This window comes from Oncorhynchus mykiss, chromosome 25 (assembly GCF_057628025.1).
Source record: "Oncorhynchus mykiss isolate SJ-2025 chromosome 25, ASM5762802v1, whole genome shotgun sequence".
In the NCBI taxonomy this organism is placed as follows: domain Eukaryota; kingdom Metazoa; phylum Chordata; class Actinopteri; order Salmoniformes; family Salmonidae; genus Oncorhynchus; species Oncorhynchus mykiss.
Window position 1 is genome coordinate 26,274,875 of NC_143046.1, and position 17,590 is coordinate 26,292,464.

At 44.2% G+C, this 17,590-nt stretch overlaps 1 protein-coding gene across 4 annotated transcripts in view; it reads left to right on the forward strand.

Annotated features, from left to right (window-relative positions):
- Positions 1-17,590, forward strand: part of LOC110504854 (A-type potassium channel modulatory protein KCNIP1) — a 41,781-nt gene that overhangs the window by 18,827 nt on the left and 5,364 nt on the right. The window contains exon 1 of one of the 4 annotated variants that reach the window (XM_036969972.2): positions 3,854-4,387. The exons of the other annotated variants lie outside the window; for them this stretch is intronic. Coding sequence (XP_036825867.2) covers positions 4,318-4,387 — 70 coding nt within the window. The 5' untranslated portion in view covers positions 3,854-4,317. Of the gene's footprint in view, positions 1-3,853; positions 4,388-17,590 lie in introns of those variants that run through there. 4 annotated transcript variants of the gene reach the window in all.

Genomic DNA, 17,590 nt, shown 5'->3' on the forward strand with positions numbered 1-17,590 from the left:
CCCCAGACCTCTTTCTTCCCCATTCCACACTCTTCTTAATCCTATCCCCACTCTCTCTCTCCCTTCCCACATTCTTCTCTCCCATCCCTATATCTTCTTCTCTCTTCCTCATCTCCACACCTTCTTTTCCCCCCTCCCCAGATTCTCTTTCTCCCCCATCCACATCTTTTTCTCTCCCCATCCTACTTCTTTTCCCTCCCACATCTTCTTTCCCTCCCACACTCTCTTCCTCATCCCACACACTTCTTTCCTTCCTCCCATCTCCACACCTTCTTTCTACCCCATCCCCACATCCTTCTTTCCCTCCCACACTCTCTTTCTCCATCCACATCTTTTCTTTCCACATCCCACATCTTTCTTCTCCTTCCCAATATTCTCTTCCTCATCCTCACATTCTTCTTCTCCTTCCCCACATTCTTTCTTCCTCTCTTCCCCAGATCCTTCTTCTTTCCCCATCCCTGATATTCTTCTCTCTCCCTTCCCACACTCTTTTTCTCCCCCTTCCTCATACTTCTTTCTCATCCCACAATCTTTTCTCTCCCCATTCCACACTCTTTTTTCCCATCCCCAACATCCTTCTTTCCTCATCCCACACTCCTTCCTTCCCCATCCCCACATTCTTTCTCTCCCCCCATCCCTCATACTTCTCTTCCCATCCCCTATATCTTCTTCTCTCTCCCTGATTCCCACACTCTTTTCTCTCCCTCTTCCCACATTCTTTTCTCTCCCCATCCCACATCTTTTCTCTCCCCATCTCTCATTCTTCTCTCTCCCATCCCACATCCTTCTTTCCCATCCCACATTCTTTCTTCCCCATCCCGCATCTTTCTCTCCCATCCCCACACTCTCTTTCTCACATCCCTACTTCTTTCTTCCCTATCTCACTCTCTTTTCCCCATCCCCAATATCTTCTTCTCTCTCCCATCTCACGTCCTTCCCTTCCCTTCTCCCCCCATCCCCACACTCCTTCTCTCTCCCCCCATCCCTACACCCCTTCTCTTCCCATCCCCCACACTCCTTCTCTCTCCCCATTCCCACACTCCTTCTCTCTCCCCATCCCCACAGCCCTTTCTCTCTCCCCATCTCCACACTCCTTCTCTCTCTCCCCATCCCCACACTCCTCTTCCCTCCCCATCCCCACACTCCTTCTCTCTCCACTCACACACTCCTTCCCCTCCCCCTTTCCCCCCCCATCCCCACACTCCTTCTCTTCCTCCCCCATCCCCACAGGCCCTTCTCTCCCCATCCCCACCTCTCTTTCCCCATCCCCACACTCCTTCTCTCCCCATCCCCACACTCCTTTTCTCTCACCCCATCCCCACACTCCTTCTCTCCCCCCATCCCCACACTCCTTCTCCTTTCCCCCCCCCCATCCCCACACTCCTTCTCTCCCCATCCCACACTCCTTCTCCCTCCCTTTCTCCCCCCCATCCCCACACTCCTTCTTTCCCCCTCCCCCCCATCTCCACACTCTCTTTCTTCTCCTTCTCCTCTCCCTCATCTCCACACTCCTTCTCTCCCTCTTCTCCCCCATCCCCACAGGTACTCTTCTCTCTGGGTGGACGTGGATGGATGAGTATATGTAGTGGGTGATCCGTGGGATGGATGATGTATGTAGTGGGTGATCAGTGGGATGGATGATGCAATGAAGGGGGCTATCAGTGGACAGGATAATGTATGTAGTGGGTGATCAGTGGGATGGATGATGTATGTAGTGGGTGATCAGGGGATGGACTAACTAACTGAGGGTGATCAGTGGGATGGATGATGTATGTCGTGGGTGATCAGTGGGATGGATGACTTATGTAGTGGGTGATCAGTAGGATGGATGATGTATGTCGTGGTGATCAGGAGTGGGATGGATGATGTTAGGGAGTGACAGATCAGTGGGATGGATGATGTATGTAGTGGGTGATCAGTGGGATGGTTGCTGTGTGTGGGGGTGAAGAGGGGAGGAGAAGATGTGTGTAAAGGTGTCTGTGCAGCAGTACGATTATGTCGGGAATATAGGAATAATTGTATTATGGAGCGGCGTGGTGTATCTGCGTGTGTGTGTGTGTTTAAATTACATTTTTATTCTCAGGGGGATGGAATGGTGTAACAGTACTGTAACAGTACTATGAAATGATTGAGTCATATGATCTATGATTCAATGAATCAACCTCTTACTGTTTTACTGACTCTGAATGAATGATTTAGGCTTTTCAGTGTTCTGGAGGAGGGAGGTGGGAGGTGGAGGAACACAGCAACAAGGAGAAAGGTAGTAGACGGAGAGAGGAGAGAACGGGAGAAAAGGAGAGAGAGAGAATGAGAGAAGGAGAGATAGGGAGAGAGAGTGAGAGAGAGGGAGTGAGAGAGAGGGAGAGAAGGAGAGAGAGGGAGAGAAGGAGAGGAGAGCTGCCAGAGAAAGAGAGACAGCGAGAGAGATGGAATGAGAGAGAGTGAGAGAAAATGAGAGAGAAAAGGAGAGAGAGGGAGAGAGAGAGAGGGAGAGAGAGAGAGAGGGAGAGCAAGAGATAGAGGGAGAGGGGGAGGGAGGGAGGGAGGGCGAGAGAAGGAGAGGGAAAGGAGAGAGGGAGAGGAGGGGAGAGCCAGAGCAGAGAGAGAGGGAGAGAGAATGAAGAGGGGAGAGGAGGGAGAGGAGGGCGAAAAGAGAGAGGGAGGGCGAGAGAAGGAGAGAGGGAAAAATGAGAGAAAGAGAGAGGGAGCAAAAAGGAGAGAGGGGAGCAAAAAGGGAGGGAGCAAAGAAGGAGAGAGAGAGCAAAAAGGAGAGAGGAGCAAAAGGAGAGAGGGAGCAAAAAGGAGAGAGAGAGAGAGAGAGAGAGAGAGAGAGAGAGAGAATGAAGAAACAGAGAGGGAGGGAGAGAGGGAGAGAGAAGGAGAATGAGGGAGATGGATAGGAGAGAGAGGGAGCGCAGGAGAGAGAGAGAGAAAGAAGGCGAGAGGGAGATATAAGAGGGAGAGAGAGAGGAGAGAAGTAAGGAGAGATAAGGAGAGCAAGGGAGAGAGAAGGAGAGAGAGAGAGACAGGGAGAGAGGGTAAGAGAGAATGAAGGAGGGAAGAGTAAAGAAATAGAGAGAAGGAGAGGGAGGGAGAGAGAAGGAGAGAGAGGGAGAGAGGGAGAGAGAAGAAGAGTAGAGGGAGGGAGAGAGAGGGAGAGAGAAGAAGAGAGAGGGAGGGAGAGAGAGGGAGAGGGAGAGGGAGAGATGGGGAGAGAGTAGGAGAGAGGTAAGGAGAGAGAAGGAGAGCAAGGGAGAGAGAAGGAGAGAGGGAGAGACAGGGAGAGAGGGTAAGAGAGAATGAAAGAGAAGGAGGGAGAGAAGGAGAGAGGGAGAGAGAAGGAGAGTAATGGAGAGATAGTGAGAGAGAAGGAGAGAGAGGGAGAGAGAGGGAGAGAGAGAGAGTCAGAGAGAAGGCGTGAGGGAGATATAGGGCGATAGAGAGAGAGAATGAGAGAGAAGGGGAGAGAGAGATATAGGGAGATATAGAGAGAGAGAGAATGAGAGAGAAAGGCAGAGGGAGAGAGAAGAGGAGAGGGAGAGAGAAGAGGAGAGGGAGAGAGAAGAGGAGAGGGAGAGAGAAGGAGAGAGGGAGAGAGAAGGAGAGAGGGAGAGAGAAGCAGAGATAGGAGAGAAGGAGAGAGGGAGAGAGAAGGAGAGTTATGGAGAGATTGTGAGAGAGAAGGAGAGAGAGGGAGAGAGAGAGTCAGAGAGAAGGCGTGAGGGAGATATAGGGCGATAGAGAGAGAGAATGAGAGAGAAGGGAGAGAGAGATATAGGGAGATATAGAGAGAGAGAGAATGAGAGAGAAAGGCAGAGGGAGAGAGAAGAGGAGAGGGAGAGAGAAGAGGAGAGGGAGAGAGAAGAGGAGAGGGAGAGAGAATGAGAGAAGGAGAGAGGGAGAGAGAAGCAGAGATAGGAGAGATAAGGAGAGAGGGAGAGATAGAGAGCGATTGAGAGAGAGGGGAGATAGGAAGAGAGGACAGATAGGGAGAGAGGAGAGATAGGGAGAGAGAGAAGGTGAGAAACGAGGGAGGGGGAGAGAGAGGGAGAGAAGGGGGAGAGAGGAGAGGGAGATGCAGAGGGAGAGAAACTTCGAGGCTCCACATAGATCGAGAGAGTAAAAGAACGATAGAAAGATAGCGGGCGTCGTTGAGGTAAACCATTCAGAGTCAGATGACAGGATCAGTGGAAAGAGGGACAGAGAGAGAGAGGGAGGGAGGGAGTGAGGGAGGCAGTGTGAGAGCTAACTATCAGACACGTTACAGACCTCTGTAGACAGACAGAACGTAGACAAGACAGTTTCCACTGTGACAACATGGGCGCTGTGGTGGGCACATTAACCATGGGGGAGAGGACCAAGGGGGAGAGGAGGAGGCCATCCAGAGGTGAGACACACGGACACACACAGGCTCACCACACACACACGCACACACACACACACACACACACACACACACACACACACACACACACACACACACACACACACACACACACACACACACACACACACACACACACACACACACACAGGCTCACCACACAACTTAAAAAGGATGCTAGCACTCACATACACACATTTATGAAAACAACACAACCTACACCTATCAACAACACATGCAACCAATACAATGTCATACACACACATAATAATAATAATAATATTATTATTATTATCATATAGTCACTATTCCATGGAAGCATCCGTTGAATGTGTGTGTGAGAGAGAGAGGTAACACCTGAGGTAATGTGTGTGTGAGCGAGAGGTAACAACTGAGATAATGTGTGGGTGAGCGAGAGATAACACCTGAGGTAATGTGTGTGTGTGAGAGAGAGAGGTAACACCTGTTGTAATGTGTGTGTGAGAGAGAGAGTAACACCTAAGGTAATGTGTGTGTGAGAGAGAGAGAGGTAACACCTGAGGTAATGTATGAGAGAGAGAGGTAACACCTGAGGTAATGTGCGTGAGAGAGAGAGGTAACACCTGAGGTAATGTGTGTGAGAGAGAGATAGTTAACACCTGGGGTAATGTATGTGAGAGAGAGAGAGGTAACACCTGAGGAGAGTTAAGGAGAGTTAACACTTGAAGTAATGTGTGGGTGAGAGAGAGAGAGAGAGGTAACACCTGAGGTAATGTGTGGGTGAGAGAGAGAGAGAGAGAGGTAACACCTGAGGAATGCGTGGGTGAGAGAGAAAGTTAACACCTGAGGTAATGTGTGGGTGAGAGAGAGAGGTAACACCTGAGGTAATGTGTGGGTGAGAGAAAGAGAGAGAGAGGTAACACCTGAGGTAATGTGTGGGTGAGAGAGAGAGAGAGAGAGGTAACACCTGAGGTAATGTGTGGGTGAGAGAGAGAGGTAACACCTGAGGTAATGTGTGGATGAGAGAGGGGTAACACCTGAGGTAATGTGTGGGTGAAAGAGTTAACACCTGAGGTAATGTGTTGGTGAGAGAGAGGTAACACCTGAGGAAATGTGTGGGTGAGAGAGAGAGGTAACACCTGAGGTAATGTGTGGGTGAGAGAGAGAGGTAACACCTGAGGTAATGTGTGGGTGATAACTCTAGGGAGAAGGGTAGTGTCATCAGGACATAGAGGATCTATACATGCTCTAGTGTAAGGTAATATCTATGTGCATGTGTTTGCTTGATGTGAGAGGTGTGTGTGTGTGTGTGTGTGTGTGTGTGTGTGTGTGTGTGTGTGTGTGTGTGTGTGTGTGTGTGTGTGTGTGTGTGTACATAAGTGTGTGTGCAGACATCAGTGGAGGGGAAACATACACAAGGTATTTGTCACTCTGCTCACACACTCTCTTCCGTCTTGCCTGTTCCCTTGGAAGCACGGTTGGCATGGCAACACAATATATCAGTTTTGGGGGTCAATGAGATGTTATGAGATTGGTGGTTCCAAAGTTATCTATGCTTATTGCATTTTTGCACAATTTTGCATATTGCTCTTTTGATTATTTTTCCATGGGCTATTTCCATATTGTAATATAAATCACATTAGATAACATATCATGTTTTATATCATGAAACATTGACAAAATGAAGACATTAAATATAAATTATTAAATATAGTTTGCATTGCATTAACTGTCTTGTTCCTTTCATATCTGTCTTGTTCCTTCCTTATCTGTCTTATTCCTTCCATATCTGTCTCGTTCCTTCCTTATCTGTCTCGTTCCTTCCATATCTGTCTCGTACCTTCCATATCTGTCTCGTTCCTTCCATATCTGTCTCGTTCCTTCCATATCTGTCTCGTTCCTTCCATATCTGTCTTGTTCCATCCATATCTGTCTTGTTCCTTCCATATCTGTCTTGTTCCTTCCATATATGTCTTGTTCCTTCCATATCTGTCTTGTTCCTTCCATATCTGTCTTGTTCCTTCCATATCTGTCTTGTTCCTTCCATATCTGTCTTGTTCCTTCCATATCTGTCTTGTTCCTTCCATATCTGTCTTGTTCCTTCCATATATGTCTTGTTCCTTCCATATCTGTCTTGTTCCTTCCATATCTGTCTCATTCCTTCCTTATCTGTCTTGTTCCTTCCATATCTGTCTTGTTCCTTCCATATCTGTCTTGTTCCTTCCATATCTGTCTTGTTCCTTCCTTATCTGTCTTGTTCCTTCCATATCTGTCTCGTTCCTTCCATATCTGTCTCGTTCCTTCCTTATCTGTCTCGTTCCTTCCTTATCTGTCTCGTTCCTTCCATATCTGTCTTGTTCCTTCCATATCTGTCTCGTTCCTTCCATATCTGTCTCGTTCCTTCCATATCTGTCTAATTCCTTCCATATCTGTCTTGTTCCTTCCATATCTGTCTTGTTCCTTCCATATCTGTCTTGTTCCTTCCATGTCTGTCTTAGTCTTCCATATATGTCTTGTTCCTTCCTTATCTGTCTTGTTCCTTCCTTATCTGTCTTGTTCCTTCCATATCTGTCTTAGTCCTTCCATATATGTCTTGTTCCTTCCATATCTGTCTTGTTCCTTCCATGTCGGTCTTATTCCTTCCATATCTGTCTCATTCCTCCCCTATCTGTCTTATTCCTTCCATATCTCTCATTACTTCCATATCTGTCTTATTCCTTCCATATCTGTCTTGTTCCTTCCATATCTGTCTCATTCCTTCCATATCTGTCTTGTTCCTTCCATATCTGTCTTGTTCCTTCCATATCTGTCTTGTTCCTTCCATATCTGTCTTGTTCCTTCCATATCTGTCTTGTTCCTTCCATACCTGTCTCGTTCCTTCCTTATCTGTCTCGTTCCTTCCTTATCTGTCTCGTTCCTTCGTTATCTGTCTTGTTCCTTCCATATCTGTCTCATTCCTTCCATATCTGTCTTGTTCCTTCCATATCTGTCTCATTCCTTCCACATCTGTCTCATCCCTTCCATATCTGTCTGATTCCTTCCATATCTGTCTCATTCCTTCCTTATCTGTCTTGTTCCTTCCATATCTGTCTCGTTCCTTCCATATCTGTCTCATCCCTTCCATATCTGTCTGATTCCTTCCATACCTGTCTCATTCCTTCCATACCTGTCTCATTCCTTCCATATCTTCTCATTCCTTCCATATCTGTCTTATTCCTTCCATATCCTTCTCATTCCTTCCATATCTGTCTTGTTCCTTCCTTATCTGTCTCATTCCTTCCATATCTGTCTCGTTCCTTCCATATCTGTCTCATTCCTTCCATATCTGTCTCATTCCTTCCATATCTGTCTTGTTCCTTCCATATCTGTCTTCTTCCTTCCATATCTGTCTTATTCCTTCCATATCTGTCTTATTACTTCCATATCTGTCTCATTCCTTCCATATCTGTCTCATTCCTTCCATATCTGTCTTATTTCTTCCATATCTGTCTGATTCCTTCCATATCCTTCTCATTCCTTCCATATCCTTCTCATTCCTTCCATATCCTTCTCATTCCTTCCATATCTGTCTTGTTCCTTCCTTATCTGTCTCATTCCTTCCATATCTGTGTTATTCCTTCCATATCCTTCTCATTCCTTCCATATCTGTCTCATTCCTTCCATATCTGTCTCATTCCTTCCATATCTGTCTGATTCCTTCCATATCCTTCTCATTCCTTCCATATCCTTCTTATTCCTTCCATATCTGTCTTGTTCCTTCCATATCTGTCTCATTCCTTCCATATCTGTCTTATTCCTTCCGTATCCTTCTCATTCCTTCCATATCTGTCTCATTCCTTCCATATCTGTCTTATTTCTTCCATATCTGTCTGATTCCTTCCATATCCTTCTCATTCCTTCCATATCCTTCTCATTCCTCCCATATCTGTCTTGTTCCTTCCTTATCTGTCTCATTCCTTCCATATCTGTCTTATTCCTTCCATATCCTTCTCATTCCTTCCATATCTGTCTCATTCCTTCCATATCTGTCTCATTCCTTCCATATCTGTCTCATTCCTTCCATATCTGTCTTATTTCTTCCATATCTGTCTGATTCCTTCCATATCCTTCTTGTTCCTTCCATATCTGTCTTATTCCTTCCATATCCTTCTAATTCCTTCCATATCTGTCTTGTTCCTTCCTTATCTGTCTCGTTCCTTCCATATCTGTCTCGTTCCTTCCTTATCTTCATTCCTTCCATATCTGTATCATTCCTTCCATATCTGTCTCATTCCTTCCATATCTGTCTCATTCCTTCCATATCTGACTTATTCCTTCGTTATCTGTCTTGTTCCTTCCTTATCTGTCTTGTTCCTTCCTTATCTGTCTTGTTCCTTCCATATCTGTCTCGTTCCTTCCATATCTGTCTTGTTCCTTCCATATCTGTCTCGTTCCTTCCATATCTGTCTTGTTCCTTCCATATCTGTCTCATTCCTTCCATATCTGTCTTATTCCTTCCATATCTGTCTTATTCTTTCCATATCTGTCTTGTTCCTTCCATATCTGTCTCGTTCCTTCCATATCTGTCTTGTTCCTTCCATATCTGTCTCATTCCTTCCTTATTTGTCTTGTTCCTTCCATATCTGTCTTATTCCTTCCTTATTTGTCTTGTTCCTTTCATATCTGTCTTATTTCTTCCTTATTTGTCTTGTTCCTTCCATATCTTTCTTATTCCTTCCTTATTTGTCTTGTTCCTTCCATATGTGTCCCTTTCATTACATATCTGTCTTGTTTCTTACGTACAGTGCATTCAGAAACTATTCAGACCCCTTGACGCTTTCCACATTTTGTTATGTTACAGCTTTAAGGAAGGAACAAGACAGATAGAGATGTAAATGTGATATTTCAGTTGATATAACTTATGCATTTTCAAACATTTCTACAAACCTGTTTTTGCTTTGTCATTATGGGGTATTGTGTGTAGATTGATGATGGACAAAAACAAACATTTTGAATATCTGTCTTGTTCCTTACATATCTATCTTGTCATATCAACGATGTATGCTACACTTTTAGAAAAAAAGGTTCCAGGTAGAACCTTTTTTGGTTCCAGGTAAAACTATTTCGGGTTCCATGAAGAACCCTTTGTGGAAAGGGTTCTACCTGGAACCAAAAAGGGTTCTCCTTTAAAAAAATGTATTTTATATACAGTATATACAGTTGAAGTCGGAAGTTTGCATACACCTTAGCCAAATTCATTTAAACTCAGTTTTTCACAATTCCTGACATTAATAAAAAATTCCCTGTTTTAGGTCAGTTAGGATCACCACTTTATTTTAAGAATGTGAAATGTCAGAATAATAGTAGAGAGAATGATTTACTTCAGATTTTATTTCTTTCATCACATTCCCAGTGGGTCAGAAGTTTACATACACTCAATTAGTATTTGGTAGCATTGCCTTTACATTGTTTAACTTGGGTCAAAAGTTTCGTCTAGCCTTCCCACAATAAGTTGGGTGAATTTTGCCCATTCCTCCTGACAGAGCTGGTGTAACTGAATCAGGTTTGTCGGCCTCCTTGTTGCACACACTTTTTCAGTTCTGACCACAAATCTTCTATAGGATTGAGGTCAGGGCTTTGTGATGGCCACACCAATACCTTGACTTTGTTGTCCTTAAGCCATTTTGCCACAACTTTGGAAGTATGCTTGGGGTCATTGTCCATTTGGAAGACCCATTTGCGACCAAGCTTTAACTTCCTGACTGATGTCTTGAGATGTTGCTTCAATATATCCACATAATTTTCTTTCCTCATGATGTCATCTATTTTGTGAAGTGCACCGGTCCCTCCTGCAGCAAAGCACCCCCACAACATGATGCTGCCACTCCCGTGCTTCGGCTTGCACTCCTCCTCCTTTTTCCTCCAAACATAACGATGGTCATTATGGCCAAACAGTTCTATTTTTGTTTCGTCAGACCAGAGGATATTTCTCCAAAAAGTATGATCTTTGTCCCCATGTGCAGTTGCAAACCGTAGTCTGGCATTTTTATGGCGGTTTTGGAGCAGTGGCTTCTTCCTTGCTGAGCGGCCTTTCAGGTTATGTCAATATAATACTAATTTTAATATGGATATAGATACCTTTGTACCTGTTTCCTCCATCATCTTCACAAGGTCCTTTGCTGTTGTTCTGGGATTGATTTGCACTTTTCGCTCCAGAGTACGTTCATCTCTAGGAGACAGAACGCGTCTCCTTCCTGAGCGGTATGACGGCTGCATGGTCCCATGGTGTTTATACTTGCGTACTGTTGATTGCACAGATAAACGTGGTACCTTCAGGCATTGGGAATTTGCTCCCAAGGATGAACCAGACTTGTGGAGGTCTTGGCTGATTTCTTTTGATTTTCCCATGATGTCAAGCAAAGAGGCACTGAGTTTGAAGGTAGGCCTTGAAATACATCCACAGGTACACCTCCAATTGACTCAAATGATGTCAATGAGCCTTTCAGAAGCTTCTAAAGCCATGACATAATTATCTGGAATTTTCCAAGCCGTTTACAGGCACAGTCAACTTAGTGTATGTAAACTTCTGACCCTCTGGAATTGTGATGCATTGAATTATAAGTGAAATAATCGATCTGTAAACAATTGTTGGAAAAATTACTTGTGTCATGCACAAAGTAGATGTCCTAATCGACTTGCCAAAACTGTAGTTTGTAACAAGAAATTTGTGGAGTGGTTGAAAAACGAGTTTTAATGACTCCAACCTAAGTGTATGTCAACTTCTGACTTCAACTGTATATATAAAAAAGGAACCGAAATGAGTTGTTCAAAGGATTCTCCTATTGGGGCAGCTGAAGAACCCTTTTAGATAACACCTTTTTTCTAAGAGTGTAGGGCTAGTGGTAACGTCAGATTACAGTTATAGTTCCTTGTTAAATATAGTATCATAGCTTGACCTTTTTAGAGCTGTGCTACGGAGTTGTGTTATCCTATCTGGGTCTTTCCATCTATGATGTTTTCTGATGCAAGTTATCTCTGTGACAGTGTGTGTGTGTATGTGTGTCTCTTCTCTGTAACAGTCTGACAGAGTCTTAGTGACATGGGGCTGATGACAGCCAGCTCCGACAGAAGCTTTTGATGGCTTTTTCTCTCTGGTGAATGTGTCATTCCTTCTCCTACGCCCCCATCCTTTCATCCCTTACTCGGGCTCCCTGCAGCAATGTTGTCTTACTCTTCTCGCTTCCTGCCACTCTCCCTCTCTCCCTTGCTCAATTTTTCTGTCCCTTCCTGTCTTTTCCTGCCTTCCTGTCTCCCAAACCCTTTCCCGTCTTCCTTTCTCTGTCATATCTCTCAATATCTCTCTCTCCGCATCTCCCTCTGTCTCTCTTTCTCTCCCGCTCTCTCTCTCTCTCTCTCTCCATATCTCGCTGTCTCCTCCTGTCTCCCTCTCTCTTTCTCTCTCTCTCCCGCTCTCTCTCTCTCCATATCTCCCTCTGTCTCTCTCTCTCTCCCCCTCTCTCTTTCTGTCATCCTCTCCTTCTTGTCCCCAATTCCACTCCTCCCTCTCTGTTTTCGCTCCCCCCTCCTCCTCATTCCACATTTCTTTCTGGTTTTATCACTTCTTCCTTCTTTTCTCCCACACACTCTGATTCATAATCTACATCTTTCTCCTCACTCCCAACCCAACCCTTGCACATCCCTCGTTTTGCTCTCATCCCCCTTTCCTTCCCTCCCTCCCATCCTCTCTCACATTCCTTCTCTCAGCAACGCTCATACAGAGTATTGCAGGGTGTGAGAGTGCCTATTAACCAAGACACCCTGTGACGACAGCCTCAGTTGACCATCTACTACAGTGTTTTTTTTCCATCGTGTGTTGATAGCAGACTCTTCTTGTCCATGGGGATGAGCAGACAAACGGCACTCTAATGCATTTCACACGGACTGTGTCATGACATTAGCGTAATATTTAGTGCGATGGTGTGTGTGGGTCTGCTTTTCTGAGTCATTGAATTTGTGTCTGCCTCTTTTTAATAATGGATGTGTTTCTTTTGCACTTCCTAAGAATATGTGGAGATGTCACTCTGTCTGTCAGTGTTGGACTTAGAGCCCTTCAAAAGGCCAGTGATTATATACATTAGCAGTAACACTGCTTAACATTTCCCAGTGATTATATACATTAGCAGTAACACTGCTTAACATTTCCCAGTGATTATATACATTAGCAGTAACACTGCTTAACATTTCCCAGTGATTATATACATTAGCAGTAACACTGCTTAACATTTCCCAGTGATTATGTACATTAGCAGTAAGACTGCTTAACATTTCCCAGTGATTATGTACATTAGCAGTAAGACTGCTTAACATTTCCCAGTGATTATGTACATTAGCAGTAAGACTGCTTAACATTTCCCAGTGACTATGTACATTAGCAGTAAGACTGCTTAACATTTCCCAGTGATTATATACATTAGCAGTAAGACTGCTTAACATTTCCCAGTGATTATGTACATTAGCAGTAAGACTGCTTAACATTTCCCAGTGATTATGTACATTAGCAGTAACACTGCTTAACATTTCCCAGTGATTATGTACATTAGCAGTAAGACTGCTTAACATTTCCCAGTGATTATGTACATTAGCAGTAAGACTGCTTAACATTTCCCAGTGATTATGTACATTAGCAGTAACACTGCTTAACATTTCCCAGGGATTATGTACATTAGCAGTAAGACTGCTTAACATTTCCCAGTGATTATGTACATTAGCAGTAAGACTGCTTAACATTTCCCAGTGATTATGTACATTAGCAGTAAGACTGCTTAACATTTCCCAGTGATTATGTACATTAGCAGTAAGACTGCTTAACATTTCCCAGGGATTATGTACATTAGCAGTAAGACTGCTTAACATTTCCCAGTGATTATGTACATTAGCAGTAAGACTGCTTAACATTTCCCAGTGATTATGTACATTAGCAGTAACACTGCTTAACATTTCCCAGGGATTATGTACATTAGCAGTAAGACTGCTTAACATTTCCCAGTGATTATGTACATTAGCAGTAAGACTGCTTAACATTTCCCAGTGATTATGTACATTAGCAGTAAGACTGCTTAACATTTCCCAGTGATTATGTACATTAGCAGTAAGACTGCTTAACATTTCCCAGGGATTATGTACATTAGCAGTAACACTGCTTAACATTTCCCAGTGATTATATACATTAGCAGTAAGACTGCTTAACATTTCCCAGTGATTATATACATTAGCAGTAACACTGCTTAACATTTCCCAGTGATTATATACATTAGCAGTAAGACTGCTTAACATTTCCCAGTGATTATGTACATTAGCAGTAAGACTGCTTAACATTTCCCAGTGATTATGTACATTAGCAGTAACACTGCTTAACATTTCCCAGTGATTATGTACATTAGCAGTAAGACTGCTTAACATTTCCCAGTGATTATGTACATTAGCAGTAAGACTGCTTAACATTTCCCAGTGATTATGTACATTAGCAGTAACACTGCTTAACATTTCCCAGGGATTATGTACATTAGCAGTAAGACTGCTTAACATTTCCCAGTGATTATGTACATTAGCAGTAAGACTGCTTAACATTTCCCAGTGATTATGTACATTAGCAGTAAGACTGCTTAACATTTCCCAGTGATTATGTACATTAGCAGTAAGACTGCTTAACATTTCCCAGGGATTATGTACATTAGCAGTAAGACTGCTTAACATTTCCCAGTGATTATGTACATTAGCAGTAAGACTGCTTAACATTTCCCAGTGATTATGTACATTAGCAGTAACACTGCTTAACATTTCCCAGGGATTATGTACATTAGCAGTAAGACTGCTTAACATTTCCCAGTGATTATATACATTAGCAGTAACACTGCTTAACATTTCCCAGTGATTATATACATTAGCAGTAAGACTGCTTAACATTTCCCAGTGATTATGTACATTAGCAGTAAGACTGCTTAACATTTCCCAGTGATTATGTACATTAGCAGTAACACTGCTTAACATTTCCCAGGGATTATGTACATTAGCAGTAAGACTGCTTAACATTTCCCAGTGATTATGTACATTAGCAGTAAGACTGCTTAACATTTCCCAGTGATTATGTACATTAGCAGTAAGACTGCTTAACATTTCCCAGTGATTATGTACATTAGCAGTAAGACTGCTTAACATTTCCCAGGGATTATGTACATTAGCAGTAAGACTGCTTAACATTTCCCAGTGATTATGTACATTAGCAGTAAGACTGCTTAACATTTCCCAGTGATTATGTACATTAGCAGTAACACTGCTTAACATTTCCCAGGGATTATGTACATTAGCAGTAAGACTGCTTAACATTTCCCAGTGATTATGTACATTAGCAGTAAGACTGCTTAACATTTCCCAGTGATTATGTACATTAGCAGTAAGACTGCTTAACATTTCCCAGTGATTATGTACATTAGCAGTAAGACTGCTTAACATTTCCCAGGGATTATGTACATTAGCAGTAACACTGCTTAACATTTCCCAGTGATTATATACATTAGCAGTAAGACTGCTTAACATTTCCCAGTGATTATATACATTAGCAGTAACACTGCTTAACATTTCCCAGTGATTATATACATTAGCAGTAAGACTGCTTAACATTTCCCAGTGATTTATTAGTGTGAGTGAAGGGTGACCCAGAGGCATGCAAAGTGAAGGTTTAGTTACAGTACGTCAATTTGTGTCACCCTGTCCTGAAGTCGCAAAGTTGCTTTAGTCAAATGGAATTTAGAATGCAGTATCTCACTGGTTGTGAGTGGGTGGAATGCTGTGTAAATATATTGGTGTGTGTGTAATAGTGTGTAACATGGGTGTGTGTGATCCATATACCTGCTCAGTGTTGTGATGTCAGAATAGTGGTTCTGCTTTATAGAGAGCGTTCCTCACTGATAAGTGGCCAATGAGAGGCAGCTGGTCGCTGGGGGACGAAACAGATTAGGCTAACTCAGATTATGCAAACGAGAGTCTCATATGGAAGGATTGCAGGGATCAGTTTGAGTAGAACGAGAGAGAGAGGGAAGAGAACAGGAGAGGGAGAGGGGGATGGGGAGAGGGGGGAAGGGATAGAGGGAAGAGAACAGGAGAGGGAGAGGTGGGAGAGGGAGGGGGAAGGGATAGAGGGAAGAGAACAGGAGAGGGAGAGGTGGGATAGGGAGAGGGAGGGGGGAGAGGGGGATGGGGGAGAGGGGATAGAGGGAAGAGAACAGGAGGGGGAGAGGTGGGAGAGGGAAGGGGGAGAGGGGGATGGGGGAGAGGGGGGAAAGGGATAGAGGGGGGAAAGGGATAGAGGGAAGAGAACAGGAGAGGGAGAGGTGGGAGAGGGAGGGGGGAAGGGATAGAGGGAAGAGAACAGGAGAGGGAGAGGTAGGAGAGGGAGGGGGAGAGGTGGATGGGGGAGAGGTGGGAGAGGGAGAGGGAGGGGGAGAGGGAGAGGCGGGAGAGGGAGGGGGGAGAGGGGGATGAGGGAGAGGGGGGAAGGGATAGAGGGAAGAGAACAGGAGAGGGAGAGGTGGGAGAGGGAGGGGGAGAGAGGGGAAGGGATAGAGGGAAGAGAACAGGAGAGGGAGGGGGGGAGGGATAGAGGGGGGAAAGGGACAGAGGGAAGAGAACAGGAGGGGCAGAGGGGGGAGAGGGAGAGGGGGGAAAGGGATAGAGGGAAGAGGGGGAGAGGTGATAAAGGGAGAGAGGGAAGAGAGAGGAAAAGGGAGAGAAAAATAGAGAAAGAGTCTGCATTATATACTCAATAATAAAATGGTGATATGACTCCAGGAGTGTTTGCTTTCTCATGGTCAGTGAGGTTCTGGAAACAACACCATAAGGACAATATAAGAGAATACAAGATGTTGACAGAGGGGAAAAGGAACGTGACAATGACCAAAACTGTCTGTCTCCCTCTACTGGTAGATTGTGATTACTACAAGTAGATTTGACTAGATTCATAGTGGCATGTATTTTATTGATAATAATAATAACTGTTGGGCCTGACTGGTTGGTCTACATGAGGGACAATGACTTGTGTCATTGTTGGGTATTGTTGAACGGATATAACGACAGTTTAGCAAAGTTACTTTCAGGCAAGTTAAGCACAGCTACATTATGCTGTACAGTGAAAAATGCCCTCATTCTCACACACACACACACACGGCCGTTTAGAATGTTTAGATAAGTATAGACAGAGGAGTACAGGGGGTAAAGAAAGAGACAAAAATCAACTGAGAGAGAGAGAAATAAAGATAGATGTATAATGAGGAGGGAGAAGATGAGTGGAGCAGTCTCCATTCTATAACTATTATAGTACTTATCTGTGTGGGTTAAACTACTGCACCTTCTGGGGTTTATCCACGTTGAGGCTGAGTAGTTACCACTGGGGGTTATCCACGTTGAGGCTGAGTAGTTACCACTGGGGGTTATCCACGTTGAGGCTGAGTAGTTACCACTTGGGGTAATCCACGTTGAGGCTGAGTAGTTACCACTTGGGGTAATCCACGTTGAGGCTGAGTAGTTACCACTTGGGGTAATCCACGTTGAGGCTGAGTAGTTACCATTGGGGGTAATCCACGTTGAGGCTGAGTAGTTACCACTGGGTGTTATCCACGTTGAGCCTGAGAAGTTACCATTGGGGGTAATCCACGTTGAGCAGCCTGAGTAGTTACCATTGGGGGTAATCCACGTTGAGGCTCAGTAGTTACCATTGGGGGTTATCCACGTTGAGGCTGAGTAGTTACCATTGGGGGTAATCCACGTTGAGCCTGAGTAGTTACCATTGGGGGTAATCCACGTTGAGGCTCAGTAGTTACCATTGGGGGTTATCCACGTTGAGGCTGAGTAGTTACCACTGGGGGTTATCCACATTAAGGCTGATTAGTTACCACTGGGGGTTATACAGGATTTTCAACCCAGATAGTGACCTGGCATGTTACCACTGCTGAGCTTAAAGGGTCTCTCTGATTCTCTGCATGGTGAAACTGTTCCATATGAATGAAGATTGCCATGAGTATTGAGAGAGAGGAGGGAACGTGTACGACCATTACCTGTGTGTAAGGCTGGTTTTGTATGACTGTTCATTCTTAGAAAAATAGGTTCCAAAAGGGTTCTATGGCTGTCCCCATAGGAGAACCCTTTTTGGTTCCAGGTAACCTAAAAGGGTTCTACCTGGAACCAAAAGGGGTTCTT